The following is a 23407-nucleotide window of genomic DNA, read 5'->3' as shown; positions in this document are numbered from 1 at the left end:
TCAGCCACGGCAGCACAGGGACAAGCTCCTGCTCAGCGTGCTCCCCTTCCTGCCCACGGGTGCTCGCTCCTCGGTGTCTCCCTTCCCACCCACCTGCTCTGTTCCAACCCCAGCGGCCGATGCTTCCACTCACGTCAGTGGCAGAGGCGCTGTGCAGACCGTGCCTGCACCCACTGCCATGGGTGGTGATGGACAGACTGGGCTTGGCCAGAGGCACTATTCTGGCTTCGTGTATTTTTCATGTGGAAAAATCCAGGCTTTGGGGTGTTTTTTTGAGTGGCTTCAGGACCACGAGGCTGGCCACTGCTCGTCTCTGCAGCCCTCCTCCCAAAAGAGAGGCAAACCTAACGAGAGCCGAACAGCAGCGGTTTATCTCACAGCTCCCTCGTCACCCACACTGCAGCCCTGACACGCAGGAACAAAAGCCCCACTCTTCACGCTCACCTCTGAGCCCAAGGCACAAGGCCTGTGCAACGATGCCATTAACTGGCGAGGGTTAACAAACATAGATGAGCAGAGATGAAGAATCTTCCAGATACAACATATAAGTAAGTACACATATATGTATGTATATATAGAGACAGAGAGAGCGAACATGCCTATGTGTACACACAAACAGCCTTTGAGGGAAAAGGGAAAAGAGAAGACAGGAAGTCACCACGCGTCACGCCGCAGACCGTCTCTGCATAATTTCCAACTGCAGCTCGTTGAGGAACGCTGCCACTCTGATCCTCTTATACATGTCTGTCTTCAACGGGAGCAAAGGTGAATTTCTAGAGTGTTTTTTTTATTCACATCCTTGAAGGAATAATGAATACATAAATCTGCGGAGGGGAACAACATTATGTACAGCTAGAACGTAAGCGTTAGAGTGCCTTATGCAACAGACGGCCATAAAAGGTTTTCAATTCCTTGAGATAAATGTTGCATCCTTCACCACTGCACAACTTGTGGGATATTCAAGGCAAGCACAAGGATACACTCCCTCAGACTCACTGTGCAAAGCTGCAATCTGTGGGAGAGGAAGCTAGAGTCCTTACGGCAGGCCTGGACTTTATCTGGTGCTTCTTCAATTGCTGCTTCCTTCCACCAAGATGCAATCTTATGGCCACTCTGCCCTTCGTCTTTCCAATGTCTATTTGATTTGTTTCAGAGTAAATCATTTATGGTAGATTTAATTTCTTGGAACAGATAATGAGTGCAGCTAGATATGGATCCTTTCATTTAAAAGTCTGCTTTGCAATTTAATCAGCCTCTCAGCCACACCACTAGCTTGAAAGCAATGTGGGATGGTTGTATTGGGGAAACAAAGAATACACAAAGTAGACAAAAGTTAGATTAATTATTTTATCAGAAACACTGAGCTGCTCTCTATAATCGAATTTAACTGCAGTGCTCCATCTCCACAAACTCATATTCCTCCAGGGAAGATTCCGTCTCTGTAAACAACACTGGGGGCTGGCTGGTGGCTGAATAATTGCCTCCATCCCCTCCCCGACCAGGCTTGTTCCCATCCTGCAGCACATCCTGTCCATATGCAGAACATCAGGACAGAAATACCGTAATTTGCGGAGATTTCCAATTCCTAAGCCTCTTAAGAAACATTTTATGAATGATGTGACATGACATTCAGATGCTGCCACGATCACCAGCGAGGGCAGCAGGAGCTTCGCCTCTCGCTGCGCAGGGTGACTGCAGCCTCGGGGAGGGACAGGCTCCCGTAGCTCGAATCCTCCTGCTCCTTCTGTTGTGAGCAGTGGTCAAGTTGAAGAGATCCTCTCCTGCCTCATCCCCCTTAGGGCGGACATTCCTGACCACATCCAGCCCCGCTCACAGGGTAATGCCATAGCACAAACTAATACAACCATCCTACCTAGGCAGTTTGGGTTTGTAGCGTGTTTTCTGCTTGATACCTGACCTCTAACATGTTTACAGATAAAACAAGTTAAAAAACATTATTTATCAAGGGCAATAACACATCTACCTTTTTACCATTAGCGTGTTATTCCTGGTGTTGGTATCCTCCCAGTGACTTTTTGATGAACACAGAAGATTTGGATCAATGGAGATGGGAGATTTACTTATAGGAAAAGAGATTACCTATAGAAACTTTGTAGAAATTCCAAGTTCATGAGTAAAATCATTCGTCAGGTTTCATTCTTGCCCCCTTTCCTGTTAATACATTTCCACATCTGACTAAGATCCACTTTGCTGCCAATCCATTTTCTTGTTTTATCTTTGTAGAATACGTCTCCTTGAAGGTTTACATAAAAATGATTTAACCAATAAAAGAATGCACCTATGCAAAGGAGAACGGTATAATAATATCTTATTTAAATAATATGGAAATGAGTAATATATGGTATCATAAATGATGACTGAACAGTTTCCCCTTAAACATATTTGATTTAGGGTTGGAAGCTTAGAAGACGAACTGACAGAATCAAACGGCTTATCTCACTGGAAGTATGTCATTTTTATCGAGGAGTTAATTTTTCAAGAAAAACATCAGCTGCCAAAGCAATGAGACATTTACACTCGATAAGGATGTTTAAAGGCTCACAAAGAAAACTTTCACCATTCGGCTCTAATAGGATTAGAAACCTCTCAAACGGCTCCACGCGCTGGAGCTGAGCCCTGAACAAGGAGGAAGCGCCCCCGGACCACGTAAGAGCCGCTTGCAAACCGGCCTGCGGGGGGGCACGGGGCCGGGCTCCTGCTCCCGCAGCCCGCGGGGCCCCTCCGTGCTCGTCGTGTGCTCGGAAGCACGAAGCCCCCGGCCCCGCTGCCCCCAGCCTGCCCGGCCCCTCCACCGCGGCCTCCTGTGCCGTGCAACCCCTCCTGCCAAGCTCCTTTCCGCACGTACAGTTCTGCCAGTTTTGACAGTTGAATTTCACCCGTAAGAGGTACCTTAAACATACAAGCTCTATGTTTTTCCAACTCATGCTACTGCGGTTTAGAAACCATGGGGGGATAGCAGCATTAAGCTCTTTGTCTGCCAAAGTCCTCGTGATGTCCTGAGAAACCCATTTATCGCCTCTCTTATTTTTCCATCTCTCGTACAGGGATACCCGCTGACATCCCAGAGGAAGCGATACATCAGGCCACGAACGAGGTCATTTACAGGTATGGATATTCACGTATACATGCTCACATGGAGCTTTAGGCCGCAGCCTGACAATCAAGAAATGAGAACAGAATTTTGGCCTCCCAAACTGACAAACAAACAAACGGTGCACTGATGACCTAAATGCTGGGGAGGAAAATCACTAACTTAAGTGGTATAAATTATTCCCTCTTTACATTTGAAAGGATATTCAAAGAATACTTGTGTGACTGGAAGTGAACAAAGTGCTCCTTCTTTCATGTTAGTATGTTTCTCTCAAAAATGGTAGGAGTTTTCTAAAATGGAGAACTGAGTTTGGATGTTATCTTCTATAATTCCTCACAAGCATGCAAATAAATCCATTCTTCCTGAACGCCCCTAATGAAGCCCTGCAAATTGTTACCTGTAATCTCAGAGGATTTACTTGAATCAGCTCTGAGAAGTATTTCGTCTTCATACAGCATGCAAACGTAAGAACGCATGTTTCCATGGACTGGAGAAGAGCTAACGCTGCAAGGGAAAGAACTATATTCACAGCAAACAATCCAAATTAAAATGACCATGAGATCAATGGCTGTGCTGTAGGAGCAAGAAGCCAACGAAAACCAAGGAGTGGCAAATTCCCGTTAACGATGACCTGGAAATGGTGCAGAAGAGGGGCCGCTACTACTGCAGTCAGCAGTACTGCTCGCTCAGCCCTCCAGTTACACCGAAAGGCCATCACTAAATAACCTCCTTCACTGACTAAATTGATCTTTTTCAGCTTCTTCGTGTCCAATTCGCTTTTGTTTCAAGCTTGCTTTCTCTTGGGCAGACCTGGCCCCATCACTTCTCTGGTGCAGAAGGGAAGCCCCAGCTCACACCCATCTTTCTTCCTCAAGCATCTCCGTGTTATCCCTGCTTTTGGCAAGTAGGATCCTTTCTAATGATGCTTCCTCTCCTCCTAAAATTCTCTTTAAACTAGTTTAAGAAGCTGTGTCTGGAAGGAACGATGGGCGGTAATACCATGCACCACTCCGTGTAAAATCCAATCAGACTTAGAGCTTTGCACGCTGTCGTCTATCATCTCCTTCTTCATCCCCCTAACAAACGCATCTCCTTTTTGTCTAGTTTGCCACGATCAATTGATTTCCTGGAGCGCTGACGGTGTGCCAAATTATATGTCCGTGGGGCACAGCCTTATTAATGAGGCACGGTGGATTTATTCCTGGTGATCTCCAGAGCAGGAGCTGGCCTTACGCCACTGCCCGCGAGGTCCTGCATCCCTCCCTACACGCAGGCACAAAGACAGCGAGAGGAACACGCAGCCTCCAGCATCAACAGCGACGGCTGGCCTGGAACAGGGCGATCAGTGTCCCCTCTTGCTCCTACCCCCACAAAATACTCTCAACCCCACAAGGAGGATAACAAAATATTTGGCTTTTTCTTCCCTTCAACTGCACATATGAAACCAAGGGTGTAACAGATAGGTCTGACCAAGCCTAGATTTCTGCTGTCAAGCCTGTTTGCTTTGCATGAAGACATATCATGAAAGCACCCGCAACTGCAGCACAGAAAACCTGCAGTTTGCTCTTCCTTTTACATCTCCTGTGCTTCCTGCTGAAGCGCTGGGGTTACAGGCGTAGCTGGGCAGCGTGGCACCCACCCCCTTTCCACAGAAGATGCTAAATTTGACAACCTAATTAGTTCTCCTCTTACAGGAAAAGAAAGGCTAAAAACTACACATTTGTAAGAGATACGAAAAATCACTTTTCTGTTTTTATGTTAATCTGTGAGACACTCTGACATATTACCCTTATTGACTTGGTGTCGGCTGCTGCAATTTGCAAATGGAAACATTATTGCCAAGACCTGCAGTATCCCGTATTCATAAAGCTACCTTTACTGAAGTTCGAAGGTTATTCATGGAACTGAAAGATGTTTTTCCCAAGTATGATATATGCTTTGACAACTGCAGACTTCCCTACATGCTAGAATGCCAATGACCAAATCTGTGAGCCCTTATTGCCAATTAGTCTTCGTGATTTTCCTCTAATTAATTTAGCCTAGCAACCTTTCCATCTCCAGCCACAGCATCCGACGCTTTACAGTAAATCGTATTGATGCAATGACAGCACTGATCTTTGTTCTAAAACCACTTCCCCCAGTCCATAGATTGGATCATGAAAAGCAAAACATGAGAGGATAATTCATTTTTCTCACTTAGGCAGACTTATTTACTCAGATGTTCTCCCAGGCTGTTCTAAGTACGGCTCTTACTTAAAATAATGTGACTCTTTGTCTGATCATGTCATTATCATATACTTTGCCTTTGAATATTTAAGATTTTGCACTTTTCTGATCTTGTCTCAAAATCTTTGGTTTCCTTTATGACTATTATTTGCATATTTTGAGCTGTCGGCCAGCCTTTCACTAGATTAATTCCCTAGTAATGCTCTTCTCTGTAATTCAGCACACGATGAGACTGCACCACAGTAAACAAGCCTGGAGATAAAGTGTGCCTGTTAACCTTGAAAAAGAACTCGGTCACCATCTTTGCTTCAGAAGTAAACACACCTAGGCAAAAGTTTGAATTTTCCCCTTTTTCCCTCTAGTCCATAACACTCTGATTTCACAGACAAGGCTGAGACTTACACCACTCGTGAAACACGGCCGCCCTTTGTCCCACACAACAAGCACGTCTGGGAGGCGCTCCTGCAGGAGCTCCACTCCCTATCTGCTACACGGCGGAGAAGCTCTTCGAGATACAGGATGCTGTAATTAATTTACGTTAAAGTCTTTACTTCTGGAGCAGAGAGGAAGGGAAGCTGTAAATCTACATCATCGTACGCTTGGTACTTAAAACTGAAAGCTGAACTGAAGGCAGATCCCTTCAGGAGCCTCCAGGACCTTGGCCGACAGCCCTGAGCCAGCCCCGCGCCGCTGCTCCCCGGCTCCCTGCAGCTCCACCACCACCGCCTCAGCCGGCGGCTTCGTGCTGCATGCTGCTGGCAGAACAACCGAGCCCTGCCTGGGGACGGATTTCTGCTATGGATTTGCCATTGCAAGCAACATCGCAATATAGACTGGCTGGTTAAAAACGAGAGAACTGGAGAGCCCCTCTTCCATGGGGATCAATCGCAGCACAACCGTTTAACTGAGCGAAGGCCACATCTTCAAATAAGCTCCCAATACCTGACGTTTTAAACCATTTTTGCTTGGACAGGGCAAGAAAAATCCTGCGTTCAAACCCAGCTGCTAATACGCTTGTGCACATTCATGTATGAAAGAGAAAGGCAGAGTAAGTACTAATGACATCAAAATTACGTCTCTCCTATCTCCTATGTTTATGATACCTACCTCCTTTTTAATAAAAATATGGCACTAAAGCTTAATCAATAGTATTCTGCTTTAAGAAAGGCTTTCTGAAGCTGGAAGAACTGCATAGGCTTTGCTTTGAACCCTGCTAGAATTTGAGCAACGATAAAAAGAATGTGTTTCCTTTTTTGTGCTAGGGAGGTCATGGAAATTTCTTAGGAAACAGCAACTAACAATCACGATTTCTTCTTGTTTTTTCAAACGTGCAATGCCAGCCTGAACCTATGGAGGCAGGCTGGTTTTGGCAAAACTAGGTTGTGGCACAGTGCCAAGCTACTGCAATCGTGCAGCCCCTCCCAGTGCAAGTGACTGCTTTATTTGCCTTATTAATTTTTATTTTTAATTCTAGAATGACAACATTTGTTTTCCATATTTCCCAGTGAAATCTGAGGAAATGGCTAAAGATGGTCTGGAGAATTCCTTTGTTGTCAAGCTAAAAGAATGGCTGTTTGGACGCTGAAGTTCCTGCTGCCCTTAATCCAGAATCACATAGACAAATGCAATGAATGGAAGAAGGGACAGAGAAGGAATATGGCATGGCTTTAAAAAGAGGTGTTGCTTTTAATGAGTTTTGAAGTTCTCAAGAAATAGGATTGTAAATTGCTGGGCTGACTTGCGCTGGAACTTCATCTCACGTATTTGTTCTTGGGAAAGACTGAGAAAAAAAAAAGCATCAAAGAAATCTCGAGTGAAACAGCATTATTTGCCAGAGCCTCAAGAGGCAGAAGACTAATAAAATTTTGCAAAGCACTCAAAAGTGCTAATTGCTTTTTTAGTGCATCTCGCAGAGTGGTGGCATTATAGGGCATCTAAGTGTGAAGAATCTAGAGAGGGGCTATACTGGCTGAGAGCTTCTGTAGAGATTTTTTCAAAAGATGTTTATTCCAAGGAACAGCTTGTGTATGCTATGCTTTGGCTGCGACTTTGTGATGCTGCTTCTCTGCCTTCCCTCCTGATGTTAATAAATAAGAGTTATTTGATTACAGCAATTGGAGGTTTGAGATGAGTTCTGGCTGTTATGAATATGCATAACAATGAAGAAATGAACTCATTCAGGGAATCACTAAGAGGTAATAGAAACTGGGAATATCCGAGTTCAAATTCACCCTGCTTGAGGTAAACAGGTCTCTGTTCTTATCACTCAGTTTGAGCTGGCGGAGTAAGACCAATTTTAATAAACCAATGTCCAAACAAAGCACATCTCATCCCAAACTCCAAATAAATGTTCTTCTTTTATAAACCAGCAGGCTCAGAACAGAGACGAGTTATTTATCAAAGTGAATAGTGTTACTCTCCGGGAGCATGACTCCTTCTGGGATTTCGTCTCTGATAAGACACATCACCAGGTTGCTGCACTACAGCTCCAGAGCTTCAGCTTTCAGGGCTGTCAATCTCCTACCTTACATGAATGCCAAGGCCAAAGCGTGGAGACAACTGTTCCAGGCTGGATTGATTTCTGTGCATACAGAGCAATTGCATCTCCAATCAATTTTAATGGAAACCACGAAAGCTCGGTACTTTGGAAAAAATCAAGGCACTCCCGTTCCTTTATATAGATTCAGATGTCCAAATACAAGATTTCAAGTGGGATTTGGTTTTGACATTGCAATAGTCAGATATGAAAAAAGCAATCACAAAGAATAATAAAAGCAAACTTGGCAAAAGGCATATGCTGCAGAAGTGAAGGTCGTTTCTTAACTAGTCTACATGTTATCCACCAGTGATATACCAGCCGTATAATCTTAATTATAGCCAGTAGAAGTTTTTAGACAATCTGTCTAGACTTTCTTTTGCCTGGGTATAAAATTGGCTTTAAAAGAAATATATAAACAGTAATGAAGTCAGTGAGAATCTGTTAAAAAAAGCTTCCTGCTGTTTAACATCTTCATCCTGCAGTCTTCCTAAAACATGGTCATGTAAGTGAAATCCTTCATTTTTTAAGTAGGAAAGCTACTATATTTTGGATTTCTGCACTACAAGCTTAGTTGATTTCCTGATTGCCAGTGCAGATCTCCATCTGAAGGCATCTCTTCTACAAACATCTGATCAACACAGCTAAATGTGGGCCTTGTCGATGCTGATCATTAGAAATAACCATAACTAACTACTGCCAAGTTTTCAGAGTATGCTGGCTCGGTCACGCTTGGTTTGTAAAGGCCTTTTAGCCAACGCAGTTGTACCACTGATGCCACAGTGCAGGGGCTTAGGTAGGGGAGACTGTCTGAGAGCAAAGCTAGGACAGTGAGATCTGCGGCCCTCTGGGCTGACGCAGGAGCAGCAGAGAGGGCAGAGGGCTGCCAAGCTGCTGAGCTGGGCAGGGCACGGCCACCTCTCTGCTCAAGTCTCAGCCGTGTCCTTGGGGGGCTCCTGCAGCAGCAGAGCACCTTGGGGCCAAAGGACAACGCTGGGGGTACTTACAAAGAGGGAACAGAGATCTAAGGAAAAATAAATATTAGGCAGGAAAAGGACAAAACACAGATATAAGATAAAATGAGAGTTAATTAAAGGGTCAATTAGACATATGGATCAGTGAAATTATGGGGGAAACAAAATACATTCAGGGAATTAAATCATAATTTCTCTCTAACCAATGCTGAAAGAGAGTATTTTCTTGATTGCAGCCTGAGATAGCAACTTCCAGACTTCTTGCGTCTGGATAAAGCCTATTGCAGGGCAGCAACCTGAAAACGCCAATTATTCTTCCAGACAGCCACTTCCCTTACAACATCAGAGCCGGGCCATTAGCAGGGACATGCTGGCACCAGGACAACGAGCAGGGCTGAAGCGAGCTCCCATCCCACGAGCTGAGCCCGCACCAGCAGCGCGTTCTGTTCTGTGCAGACGCTGCTGAAGGCCCTGTGTCCCCGGGGTCGGCGTGGTGCCACCTGCCCCGGCTCTGCAGGAGCACCACCAAGCACCCTGGCAGCTGGGCTGGCACCTCCTGGCTCTCTCGTTGTGGTGTCCATTCCTCACATTGCACCATCACTAGAAGAACACGGCTCTTGCCCTCGCAAAGCAGCACGGGGACAGACCGGCACCAAAGCCCAAGAATATTTTGCCCTGGGAAATCCGATCAGGATTGCTCCCAGCCCTGTGCACGACAGAGCAGCATCATGACTCGCTCTGAGCGGCTCCATCAGCGCATTTAAGTCCCCCGTCAGGCTGCCTTTGCTCACTCAGGAGAGGAGCTGCAGCCCCTAAGGGACCCGGACTGCACCAGCTTTTCCTGCAAGTGATGCACACTGAGCAGACTGCAGAGACAACGTATGTGTCTAACCTTAAACAGAACATCTTATTTTAAAAACAAATCCCGAATACAGATGCCTGGTCTCTGTCATACCTGGGCTCTTCCAGACAAACAGTAACCTAGCAAACTGTTGCCATTTATCATTAGTAAGGAGACAGCTCAAATATGCACTGCAGCATCCAGTATTAGCATAAGATCTGATTCAAATTTCATGCAAATATCTGGGTGTTTGAGTTGCCTTTCTATTACCCAAAGTTTAGCCTGTTTCATCTCCAAGTTTACACAATGAAACACTTCCTAAGTCTTTGTTGTTGTTAATGATGTGAGCAGGGAGCATAAAGCACCACGATTTGCCCAGAGCAGTTTGCTGCTGTCGTGTCAGACAGGGTGCTGCTGCCTGGAACACCTGCAGCATCACACCACACAGGACCAGCCCTGAAAGAGGGAGCAGTATTGTCAGCATGAGGTTTTGGTTTAAATAAAAAAAGTTCGTAATGCGTTACAATAATGCCAATAGTCTCTACTATGAAAGAAAAGTTAGACAGCCTTCTTATTCCTTATGGACTGAAAACACGGCTATTGAAAACATGGCTATTGAAACTCCAAAGGGAAAGGAAACAGAACAGGCTGCTACACATATCTGTATCTTCACAGTCCTGACTACATGTGTAAACCACTCAAAATGCAGTACTGCATGTTCTCAGCTAAAATATCTTGTTGAATATGCAACCCTGTACTACAACAAGTAGTCCAGGTATTTCAAACACTGTCTTGCTAAACAAATTCCCTAAGAACACATAAGAAAGAGTATAAACTTCATTGATCACAATTTATGACATACCTGCTGTGCTTTTGCCAAATGGAGTGCATATACCAGCTTTTTTCTCTTGTTGACCTTTTTTCAGCACCAGGAGGCTGGTCTAAGGAAGGTTTAGATGGCTTCAGAGCCAGGCCAAGGACTATTTCTAGCCTGCCCACAAGATCCCTAGCATTGCACGAGCGCAATCTTTCCAGAGTGCAAAGGGTTCAGGCCGTTTGTTATCCTCTGTTGTCTGAGGAACGGTAAGGAATGAAGAATGCAGGGGAGGCTGCATGATGGAAGATGCATCTTAGAATTATTTATGTGCTGCTACTCCCCCATGGCTATGAAAGCTGTTCTTTGCATTAGCACAAAGTGAAAAGGGACTGTGAAGTATGGAAGGTACAAGACGAGGCAATATTTTGTATTTCCTCCTGGGATGCAGGATTTCAATGACAGAAACTGGAGTAACTTGCTGCATTAGATTATATATTACCTTTCAGATGCAGAACTGCATTTAGAACTGGTCCAAAATGATGTTCCAACAAATTTATCCTACTTTGCAAAACAGACGTCCCATGAGAAAATCTCAGTGTAATCATAATATTTCTATTTTCCACGGGGAAAGTCAAAATGACAGCGGGGGCTGCCTCTGCAGAAGGTGTTTGTGAAATTCATTTTATTCCTTCAGGAAAACTGACAAGACACTTCGCACCACACATTGGAATAGGCACTGGAGGCGGAGGTGAAACAGAGCCAGGCTTCGCAGTTCCTGGTTCTCCCCCTGGGTAGGCTGGGAGGCTGAAAAAAGGCGCAGTGAAGAGCAAAGGCACTCGGATGCGATCATTTAGGAAGCCTGGTTTCACTGTCCCCCAGCACAAAAGTTATTTCCAGTCTTTTTTTTTTTTTTTTTTTAAATCTCATCCTCAAGAAGTTTTAAGTTTTCAGAATCAAAGTCAGTACTGTTTCTGAAATTGTTAATTCTTTCTTTTGTGAAATAAATATAATTTTCTAGCCCACTCTCTGTGGCAAGTCTTCCTTATTCATAGAATTTTTTTCCTGCTGTGACTCAATCTTTCCAGTCCCAGCCACTTCTATCAACTTTCATTTTATGGCTTTTCATCTCTCCTTCTCCTAATAGTTACACCTGTCCTGCTGTTTCCACAGACTCCTTCCTTCCTCTTATTGCTCAGTATATCCAAACTCTTCTTTTGCCCCACTACCGCTCATCCCCAAAACATCAGCTTTTGAACTTCACTATGACTTTCTCCTCAAGTTTCTTAATGCACATTAACATATTTTTTCTCCCTTCTCCTAATGGCTCTACCAGCTTTGTTGCTGTTGTTGCAAATTTCTACTCTTCCCAGCAGAAAATGGATGCAGAACAAGAAGGCTGTTGCTTCTCTGTTTCTGCTTCACACTGCTGTCTTTACCAAGGGGAACATACTTCCCTTGAGATGCAGACAACCTTCCAAAGAACAAATAAAACCAAAACTGGATTGGGGTGAATAACTTACTGAATCTGCACCAAAGCAACTTCGTCACTTCTGTATCATGGGACACACGCATTGCAAAATACAGGAGCATTCCCTGAGGCTGTCGAACTCTACTGGTAGAAATAGAAATAAATGCTAGAGATCAGCCCTGCAGAAAGGGATCTGGGGGTTTTGATCAACAGCAAGCCGATTGTGAGCCAGCAGGGCGCCCTGGCAGCCAAAAGGGCCAACCGCACCCCGGGGTGCCTCAGGCACAGCACTGGAGCTGGTCAAGGGAAGGGATCGGCCTGCTCTGCTCTGTGCTGGCATGGCCTCACCTCGAGTACTGTGTGTGGGTTTGGGCGCCACAGTATAAGAAAGATGTAAAACTGCTAGGGAATGTCCAAAGGAGGGCTACTAAGATGGTGAACAATCCTGAGGGGAGGATGCGTGAGGAGCAGCTGAGGTCCCTTGGTTTGCTCAGCCCAGAGCAGAGCAGGCTGAGGGGAGGCCTCCTGGCGGCCTGCAGCTCCCTCACGAGGGGAGCGGAGGGGCAGGCGCTGAGCTCTGCTCTCTGGGGACAGCGACAGGACCCGAGGGAACGGCATGGAGCTGGGACAGGGGAGGGTCAGGCTGGGTGTTAGGGAAAGGTTCTGCACCCAGAGGTGGTCGGGCACTGGGACAGGCTGCCCAGGGCAGTGGGCACAACACTGAGCCTGATGGAGTTCAAGGAGCATCTGGACAACGCTCTCAGATGCGTGGTCTGATTTTGAGGTGGTCCTTTAGGGACCCAGAAGTTGGACTCAATAATCGTTGAGGATCCCTTCCAACTCGGGAACAGAATCTATGATCTATGATCCTATGAATTCTATGATCCTATGAAATCAATGCATCTCTCAGTGATGTATTTTGCTGCTTTACAATAACAAAGACTTAACCGATCGCTTATTTCCATCTGATCCACAAGATATATTTCACAACCATGAAAGCAATGTTTTATTAAATTTGGGGTAACATTTTTAAAGGATGCTGACAGTTATTTCTTTAGTAACAAGACTTGCTCATTTCAATTTTATTCTGTTCCTTGAAAAGCAATCTCCAAATGTTCAATAAATGCCATAAAAAGGCAGATATTTATCATTAAAGTGACTTATGCTGTAACTGTGACAACAGCCTGTTACAGCTATCCAATAATAGTTAAATTCTTCGCCAAGAAACCAGCTGTGTGAGATCATTTAAAAGGACAGAATGCAAGTTTCTGCATGTATCAGCATGGAACCGGTCTCAAATTTCACATAAGCAGACACTAAGGTAATCATAGAGTCATATCTATCTCCTTCCTTCTCCCCAAACTCTATTTTATTGATTTTACATGAGTCTATTTGAGAAGGAAGAATTACTCAGACCCCTGCTAGTTTCATCTCAGAATTATAACGCTATTTGGGCAGACAGGTGCCTGATGCTGTAGTATTTTTAGGTATCGAAACCACGTGCTCCTAATTCCCATCAGGTTCCCATTCAGGACCTTCCTGAACAAGATCATAAGAACCTTATAAATCTATACCATGTATTTATTTTCAAGGATGACAAAAGATAGGAAAATACACATATCATATATATATACCAATGCTTGGATTATTTTTTAATACAAATTATTTAATCTCATTTTTCTACTTGGTGCCAATATTCCCTGTGTAGCCAACAGAGAGAAATAGATGGCTCCAAAGGGCAACTCAGATCTCATCACTCTTCACTTCTACACAGGGAACTGAGTCAACTATCTCAGGAAAGCTGCTGTGTCTCGGGTAGGAAGATGCGTTGCTAAAGAGATGAAGATTGCATTCACAATGTTTTGATAATCAGGGGTCCAGAGGGGTTCTCGGCATCTAAGTCAGGCAACTGATGTGTTTTAGCCAATATCAGAGTGAAGCCAGAAGTCCAATCACCACCTTAAGGACATCACCTCTTCCCTCCTCTAAATGACATCACTTCTAACAGCAGCTACTCAGAAAAGACATCAGCACAGCCCAAAGTATGCACACAGCAGCAAGATTCACTTTGCAGAAGTACGCTTTGCTTTGCGTGCTGCTTATTCTTTCCCACTATCAGGATACTATTAAACTAGAACTGTAATCCAAAGCCCCCTTGAGGATAAAGTCCAGTGCATCTTCTACTAGATCAGTTACAGTTAAAAGAAAATCCTTCTGTAAATTATTTGTAATATTTCTGTTGGCAAGGAATGAAGCAAATCTCTGTTCATGGAAGTTAAACTGGCAGCCAAGGAGATGCAAGGCATTTTCACTAGCTTCTGAAACAAACGGGAGTTTTAGTGTTTTCATTAATCTGACAAGATGTCATATGAGAATGCTGTATACTCTAGAAATCACGCTACTGTCGCTTTCACACCTCTATAAAAACTACAAGATCTTGGTAATGATGTTGCCATCATCTTACCACCAGTACAGGACAGAATATAAAAAAATCACAGAATAGCTTGGATTGGAAGGGACCTTAAAGATAACGCTTGTAGTATGCAACCTATTAAACCCGACAGACTGCAGCACACAACATGAGTTGGTGCAACATTAGAAATTTCTCAACTTTTTTCTGAAATGCCAAAACATTTGTGACTTGACAAAACAGAAGAAGGAAAGTAACAGTTTTCATATTTAACGTAATGTCACTGAACACCATACAAGGCAGATGCATGAATGCTTGAGAAAATAGAAAGAAAAATGGAAAGCATTTCTTAGTGGTTTATATATTTATCTTCGCTGTATTTGATCCAGGCTCACTAGAAAATGAATAAACGCCACTCCCATTGCAAAGAATAATCATTTAACACAACCGAAGGCAAAGACACCAAACAAACTCCCTCTCCAGCACTGGGGACTGTGGCCCTGCTGGGAGATGCTCGTCCCTGGATGACAACACCACATCCGTACTCCAAACACTGCCCTGAGAGCATCTGCCTTCTTAGGATGGCTTGTGGACTGCACTTCAAAACCAGATTTATAGAGCAGTTTGCCAACACCTTGGCTCAACCCTTTGCTCTGCCTGAAACACTACAACGAAAGGTTTCTGCCCCTTTGCTTCTAGCTGAGAGAGATTCAATGAGCACAGTTTGCAAAGTGCTATTCCTTCAGCTAAATAAATAGTGATTGTGGTGGACAGAATGCCTCAGCCCGCTGCTTTCAAAGCAGTGAGTCAGGCAAATGAGCATGGGAACAGTGGCTGCTAAAAGTTGGATCCTGTTAGCTGTCACAAAGAAATCACAAATCGTACATTTCGGACATTGCAGATGCTGTGTGGGGGCACCGAGAGGACAGCGTGCAGTGTCACTGTTAACTCCCAGGTGTGTACCTGCTGCAGCAGCCGCAGCACCCTTTCTCGCAGAGCTGTTGCTGGAAAGGCACCGTCCCGCTGGTGTTAGCAGGTCAGGGATTTCAGTCCCACAATTCCAACAGGGCGGCATCACTAACTCCTTTCACCTTCCTTTCTCATTTCTGGGCTCCTTCAAACCTTGTGTTGTTTGGTTTTTTTGGGTGGCAAAGCAACTGCTCCTTCAATATGTATTCTAAAGGCATTCGGTAGTGCTTCGATGGATCAAGAAAAAAAAGGAGAGGTTTCACTAACATCAAAATGTAAAATGATAAAAATCATGAGTTTCTACTTGGCGATAGGAATCAGTACTCTATCTGAGACATACAAAATAGTCTCCTTTCCCTTCTCAGAAACTGTCTGTTTGTAATACTCCCTCACAGCAATGATTTAACTCTCTCATGCTATCCAGCAATAATTTGTGCTAATGGGATTCTCAAAGAAAGCATAAAAATTAAGTTTCATTACAAAAATACAGATTCAGGATCATAGTAGGCAGTTGAACAGATCTACAAAAGCCTAAAAAAATGCTGTGTGAATCACTGAGGATGATATAGCAACTTTTGGCTTTTAACTGCGTACGCTCCCATGCCATTTAATGCACAGATAATAATGGCACACAAAAAAAATGGTTCATCTGATTTAGGTGGAGTGACACTTCAAATCTGTTAGGTGTCAGGACCACGTGTCTCATATAGGTACACACGTGTGCATACATGGTTTCTACTACCAAATATAAAGCTGGAAAAACAAAATGAAATTCAAGTTTAAATTGGAGGACAGAAAATAAATACTGTTTGGTACCACTGCTGGGAAAAAGAAATAAAAAACAACAGTTAATTATTAAGATTAAGGATTCAAAATTTCAGGGGTCCCTTCTTTGCCCTGGTAATGAGTGTTTTTGATGTTTACTCTGGTCCTAATTCAGTCCCTGCAGCTCGTGCATCTCAGCCGTCCCTGCCGCTTGCAGATGTTCCCAACCTTATGTAACAGAAGCACTTGAGGATCACAGAAACAGAGGAATTACAGACATGAATATTTCAAAAAAGTCCTCAGAAAAGAGAGAAAATGGAAAAGAAGATAAATAGGCTGTTGCAAGTGTTGTGCTTCCTACGTGAGAGTGGATTAAAGTTCATTCTGCCTTTTTTGTTCTGTCAAGGTGATGATAGCCTTTTAACAAATGTGACACCACAACTAAATGTTGGTGGTAGAAACTTCAGTATATAAAATAATCGTATCAACCCTCTGGCACAAGAGCTTTAATCTTTTTTTCCCCCGCGTCTTTAGTACACATAGAAAGAAGACATGCTTCTCCAGAATTTTCCTTCGCCAGTCCTTAGAAAGGGTTGAGAACAAGAACATCGAGACTGACTCTTAGTTTGCAGATTAAGACAAGACACACCCTTACGGACAGGCTGCTCTGTATGATACAAGTCTAGGCTGCAAACAACCTGAACTCTGCTCAGAAGCAGCCTCGCTAAGGGAAATACCTATTTCTGAGGTGGCACTTTGGACAACTGAGCTATGGAAAGGCAGAAGAGAGAGGTAACAGCAGGGGAAGCCTGGCTCTGCAGATCCACGCGTCTGCTTGGGCTGCAGGCTGAGCACCAAAGTCTCCACAAAAGAAGCAGCCAGGGTACTCATCTGTCAAACTGGGCAATCTGGGGAGAGGAAAAGATGAATAAATGTATACTAGATCTTTCATTTATCTGTTAGGAGGCATTCAAGTGGTCTTTGCTAACGACTTCAATATATATATATTTTACAGATAGCAATTAACCTTCTGGTACAGATTAATCTTTAAAAAAATTCAAAGATGAATTAATCTTTGAAATTCAAGCATTCAGTAGTTTCATTAATAATCTGAAATTGTCCTTTAGATTTTCTGTAATTAGAGCATTCCCTAATTTATTAATCCCACAGACTGCAGAGCATGTTTCAAATCTTCATCTCCTGCCACAATGACATATTCAAACTCGCTTGAAGTACTCATAATAAAAGTCACTTTGTGAAGAATTATTAACTCCTAGGATCAAGCAAAGCCATTATATACTAGAGCATATTTAAAAACTGAACATGGATAATGCTTTCTACTCATCCTTGCAACTCCTAAGATCTTGACTGAATCAGAAACAAGTCTGGATGAAACACTGAATTTAGGATAATTAGCCTGCTACAGATTTGAGGCCAAAGATAGTAAGCGCGTTGGTACCTATGGACTAAATCTTTTTTCTGCCAAAATACACTGATTATGAGATCCAAGGCAACCGTCTGAGAGCTAACGATGACTGCTTACTGCCAGCACGTCTCAGGCTTTGACTAATTACCTCGGCTCCAGGGCTGCTCCTGTCCCTGGCAGACGAGGATGGCCCGAAGGGGTCGTGGCGCTGAGAAGTGTCCCCCCAACCTCTGCGGTGCCACCGCTCCCGCTCTGCTCCTCAGCGCGGCTTCTGCTCCCGAAGAGGGGGTCACCACCGGCACCATTTGCACCAGCAAAGCCCCCAAACAGCCAGCTGCAGGCAGCCAGCGCTGTACCTCCGTGTCCCAGCCCAGGCAGGGTAACGCAGCCGGGGCTGAACAAGCACGTCGTGCGTGGCCTGCTTTCACCAGGGGGTTTACCCTGCCACTGCTTCACTGAGCTATCTGCTTGCATACTGAGCTCCTGCTCCGCTCCACAACCCAGCAGCAAGTCTGTCTGCACACAGCCACGGTGCTTCTGCAAAGCCTTTCGCGGGCTTTGGTGACTGATTTGAGCAGGAAGCTGTAATACACACAGCATCCAAATCCCAAATGGGACCAAAAACTAAGCAGAAAACTAGATGGACAATGCTCTAAACATCGCACAGCTCTTCCTGATGAATATTGCATCTCTTAGCTAACTGGAAAATGAGGTGAAAGCCGTGACTTAGAACTGAAACACCTCTCCTCTCCTTCCCACAGGGAAGAGCAGGCAGCCCACCGCCTCCCCAGCCGTCAGGAGGATTGCGTCTTCTGGCTATGCAAAAACTTCCTGCCGCTCTTGCTGCATTTTTATCACTTCTAGCACGAGTTCTGTAACTAGCAGGAGCATTGGTCGGCACCCCAAGCACAGCGTTAACCCCCCGGCCGGCACGGCAGCAGTGGGGCTACCACCAGCTCTCTGCCCCATTTCCTCACTGTCAGTAGGGGAAGGGGGGGCTGCTCGTCGCGTGCTCCCACAGACCCAGCCCCGGGCCACTCAGATGTTTTTGGATTGCTTGATGGAGGAGCTGCCAACTACACCACAGCCACCAGCTGGTGAGGACACTGCTGCTCACTGCTTCCTCAGGAGGCTCCTTCCAGCCCCTGGCATTGCAGCACTCACCTGATGGCCTGCCCATCACCTCTGTGGCCTCTCTGTATTTATATACAGCAGGACCTTCTTGTACTTCTCAGGGCTTTAAAATAACAGGGAACATGTTGGCAGGTATTAAATCCACTCAGAACTTCACCTAAGCTTTATCTGTGTAGCACAAAAAAAAAAAAATCAGTGCAACCTTAAGAAGGCAAGGCTGCTGTCTCGACTGGGAGGCAGCATGGGGATGGGATTATTCGCATTTCCAGACAAGACAGGCTGCATGTCACTAGGAAAGTTTATGCAATATCTGCCTTCATGTCTTAATCCTGTAGGTACGGCCTATATCACCCTGCATGCAAAGCTGTTTTAAGCAGGTTATTCTTCTGGTTTTGTGCTTTTTTCTTTATATGAAGGACGTTGAATTACATATTGACTACATGAACAGCTCCTATCGTTAATTTAATTCTACAGAAAGTCTATAAAGTGATACAGTATTATTCAGCTAGAGCTTTGTCCTTGACGTAGAGAACACATTTCACATATGATTTTGTAACAGTGGATATTTGCAAATAAAGTAAATTTTAAATTATAATGAACACTGGTATTTGTCACTTCCTATGGTATTAAATCCAAAAAACATTTTCTTTAACACCACATAAATATGCATTCAAACGAACAGACGAGTTTATGCAAATATCGGTTCCTCCTGTGATATCAACATAATGCAACAATTCCAGTTCTCCTCTCCAAAACCCCTTCCTCTCAAGTGCAGCCCTCCTCTCTGCTCGCTCCTCTGCTGATGCTGCGAGCGAGGCGCAGCACCCCACTGAGCATGCAGACAATTCGCCGAAGCCCAGCTCGTCGTGGTGCTGGCATTGCAACCACAGGGAAAGTGCAAACCTCCCAGGGCTGCCCCGGAGGAGAGCCTGTCCTGCCCTGGCCCTTTCGCGTCCGACCGACAGGCACTCGGCAACCTGCCTGGTGAATTCTGAAATCCTGTGAGTGGATTGTGGCTCGGGTCACGCTGTTTTTATACAATGCAATGCCAGGGAAGTTACAGGGTGGTACATCTGCAAATTCCTTTAGGGAATACAATAGATCTTATTCTTTTAAAATGAGGATGGGTTTCCAGTGCTCCATACCATGTTAGTGTACATCAGTGTACTTTACTGGAGATGGGCCTTACATATATCACCGCTACCGAATGACATCCTGCTTATTTTCTCTACATAGCACAGGAACCTACTTCAAATATTTCAATTTATAAACATTAATGATTCTGCATTGCAAATTGGCTCATCGTGGATTTATAGCTGTATTCCCTGAAGTGCCATCCAAAGTCCTCCTATGTTTTGTCATCTCTGGGGAAATTTAAAACTACTTTTCCCTGAAGAGTAAGTCACCAAGACAAGGATATGAGCACACTGACACAGCAGTCACACCTTCAAGGCAGGCCTGCTCTACGTAGTGAGTCAGAACAAGAAAACAAACTGTAAAAGCAGGTTTTCTGTCAACAAAATTATGATGGTTCCACTCTATACCATAAGCCTCACGAAGCACAAGACACAGCATTTTCATGTCCTCTTGGAACATCTCTCTCTGACAGGTGGTGATGTTCTCCAGCACACTGAAAACACTTATTTTCATTTTTTTGTCCTTCTTGGGACACCACTAAATGAAACATTCAAGCAACAAGAAAAAGATGATGCACATGATGCATCACACCAAAGGCCTGATGTGCCTCACACCACGCTGCTGAGTTTCTCGCCTCCTTAACCCAGGCCAGCAATCTGTGAGCCTTCAGGTAAAATGTAGGAATTTTCTCAACTGAATCGGTCAAGAGAAATGCTTAAGAAAAGCAAAACACAATCAGGCAGCGATCTGAAACACGAACAGTGATAGTATGACACAAGTCGATGTCTAGTAACAAGCAGTCTTCAAAGAATTTCTAGCTGTGGAGAGATAAAAGCTGAACACTTTAAAATCTGTCTTCTACCCATGTCAACATAATATAATGCTGTCCGGTGGGATACTGAAAGCTTGATAAAACTCAGGGTTTTCTATTTTCTCCAGAAATGATTGAAAACCACTAACATTTCAAACTTTCTGAAACTCCATAAGCAATTTAGGAATGAGAGCACCTAGGAGCTATTACAAAGGCATTGCAAAGAACTGGAACAACTTTAAAATCAAATATATGTTCTAGAAAAATAACATAACATTTGGTACAAAATAACATCAATTATTTCTGCAGCGTTTTCTGGGGGGAGGGTGGGCGTTGCCTACCTGCCTCTCTGGAAATTTGCATGAAGGACTCGACTCCTTTTTCTCCATAATTCCCTTCAGATGCCAAAGTGGACACATAATTCCATCCCAAAGCTTTCACAATGTCCACCATTGCTTGTGCTTGGAAGGAATCTGGAGGAACCACACGTGAGAAGAAATCATAGCGCCTGTCATCGCTCAACTCTGGTGCAGTTGAGGCATAACTGATTTGTGGGATCTGTAGAAAAAAATAATTTCTGATAAATATACACATTCACATACACATTGCACTTGTCTCAGTAGTTAGCTTCCACTGAGCCGCAGTTCACCTTCCTTATAGCAATCCACAGTTCTCTGCCATGTTCCTTTAGAACATACAAATAAAGAAACGATCTTTTAATTGACTTCAAACGGAAAGTTATAAAAAAAAAGTCATTAGTCAATATAAAATGATGGCACACGGTTACATTTATAACATCTTCCTTTCAGGCAACCCTTAATCAAATACAGTGCACACAAACCATTTCTGTTCTATGTCCTTTTTATTGGTGGTCTGGCTTTCCTAGCATTAGGTTATTTGGGATCCTGAATTCAGCAGAAGTGAAATCTAGACCTGTCCTCACTGACTGAAAGCCAGGAGGAGCCTTCATCAGTCTCTGGAATATTTCCTTCTCATGGCAGTGTGCGACGGAGACTGCAAGTTACTTTTTATAGCAGAGAGACTAGAATATTGTCTAGGGCTATTTTCTCCTCGATAACAAAGGCCCCAAAGCAGTTGTCAAGCTGACAGCATGTTAATCCCCAAACACATTATGCAACTGCTTGAGTAACAGTCTGGGACTGCTCCTTAATTTAAGGAGCCTTCCATAACTCTCACTTGAGATGCCAAAGAGGGAAAAAAAAGATTTGAAATATACACAAACATGACCATATATAATGATTTTAGACTGTGGAAAGGTCAGTATTTCATGCCTCAGTACAAGCATCTTCTGCATTTTCATATTCTCTCTCCACACAGCATTTCCACAAGTATTTATTAGCTCTCTTGCCTTCTCAGAAGAGTCAACATTGTATCTCCCCAGGCTCAGTACTGCAAGGGACTGGCGCCTTCCCTGCCCACACAGGTCAGTAGCAGATGAGAGCAAACGTGGCTCTTCCCAGGGTTACGCTCTATGCCCGTACGTACATTAGCAACGACCACAGCAGAATAAAAGCAGAATTGCTGCTGAAGACCAAGCAGATAGGAGAATTTATCCAAACTATCCCAAACTATTAAATACACAGACATTTGTAGAGATGTTCCCAATTTGAAAGGTAGTATCTACTGGTTTATTATAAATCATGATAAGCCATAGCACATGGCTTGTTTAGGATCTGTTTGGCACCAGTCAACAGAAGCCCAGAGTGAAACGTGGCTGGTGACTGTCACTGTGGATGCTCAAGACCTGAAGCCCGGCTGCTCGGAGGGGCCTGTCCTTCTCCTGTGCCACGGCACCCCCTGCACGTCCCCTGGTTTCACAGCCAGGCAGCTGGGAGCGTTAGGTTTTTAATGCAAGACAGCAGACGTCTACAAAGCCTTGCCGGATTTATTTTAGATCCATGGCTTGCGGACAGCACCCTGCCAGTGCTCCAGTCACAGAAAATTAAAAAAAAGTTAAAATTGAGGCTGACGGGAAGAAGCCAGCATGGTGTTGACCACTGTTACATGATTTATTTGCTCAGTGGTTTGCCTAGGGGCCAGCAAAGCTTGGGGACCACTCTCAAAGACAAATAGATCGATTACAACAATTTATCAGGGGTCTCGATTTTTAATCTGCACCTTAGGGTTGCACAGAAAGTGCTGGGCACCCTGGCCTTCAAAACTAATTGGAATCCTTAATTTGTCTGTGCCCATGATCACTGTTGTAATAAATGATTGGTGACATTTTAGGATAGCTCTCTTCTCATTTGCACAATGCAGCTAACGGAGCTAGCTCGGCTGCTTACCGGCTTTACTTATCTGGCCATTGGCTGGCATTAAGTGGGCCAGTTATCCAGGCTGCCTTTGTGGGGGCTCTTTACCCACTACTAATTAGTACACACCATACAGTCCCACACACAGAGTCACACTGAGAGAATCAAGTGCTGCTTTTTTAATTATAAATAAAAGAATGGATGAAATATGATTTTATTTTATCCGTGGCAAGTGTTTGTATTCCAACTTGTAAACAACTGCTTTATCAACTGAAAATCAAAAGGACCATATTCTGCACTTTTACAAAAAACAAAGCTTCCACAGAATTTGTTCCGGTGCTTATATTACTTAGGAGACCTTTTGTCTTTTAAGTTTTTTCCCTCTGTCTATAAAATATTAAACACTTCTGGCTGTTTAAATCACCTCAGTATTAAAAACATATATTGTTTTTTTTCTACCAACATCTCTTAGAGGACATCTAAAAGCAACATATAGAGTTGAAGAACA

At 44.1% G+C, this 23407-nt stretch overlaps 1 protein-coding gene across 6 annotated transcripts in view; it reads right to left on the bottom strand.

Moving 5' to 3' along the window:
* GRM7 (glutamate metabotropic receptor 7) overlaps positions 1-23407 on the bottom strand; it is a 267773-nt gene that overhangs the window by 157528 nt on the left and 86838 nt on the right. For all 6 annotated transcript variants that reach the window (XM_040568674.1, XM_040568681.1, XM_040568675.1 and 3 more), the window contains exon 2: positions 20968-21184. In XM_040568674.1, coding sequence (XP_040424608.1) covers positions 20968-21184 — 217 coding nt within the window. The remainder of the gene's footprint in view (positions 1-20967; positions 21185-23407) is intronic.

This window comes from Cygnus olor, chromosome 10 (assembly GCF_009769625.2).
Source record: "Cygnus olor isolate bCygOlo1 chromosome 10, bCygOlo1.pri.v2, whole genome shotgun sequence".
NCBI classification, from domain to species: Eukaryota; Metazoa; Chordata; class Aves; order Anseriformes; family Anatidae; genus Cygnus; species Cygnus olor.
The sequence above is the reverse complement of the archived record's forward strand: the minus strand, read 5'-3'. Positions and strand labels throughout refer to the sequence as shown.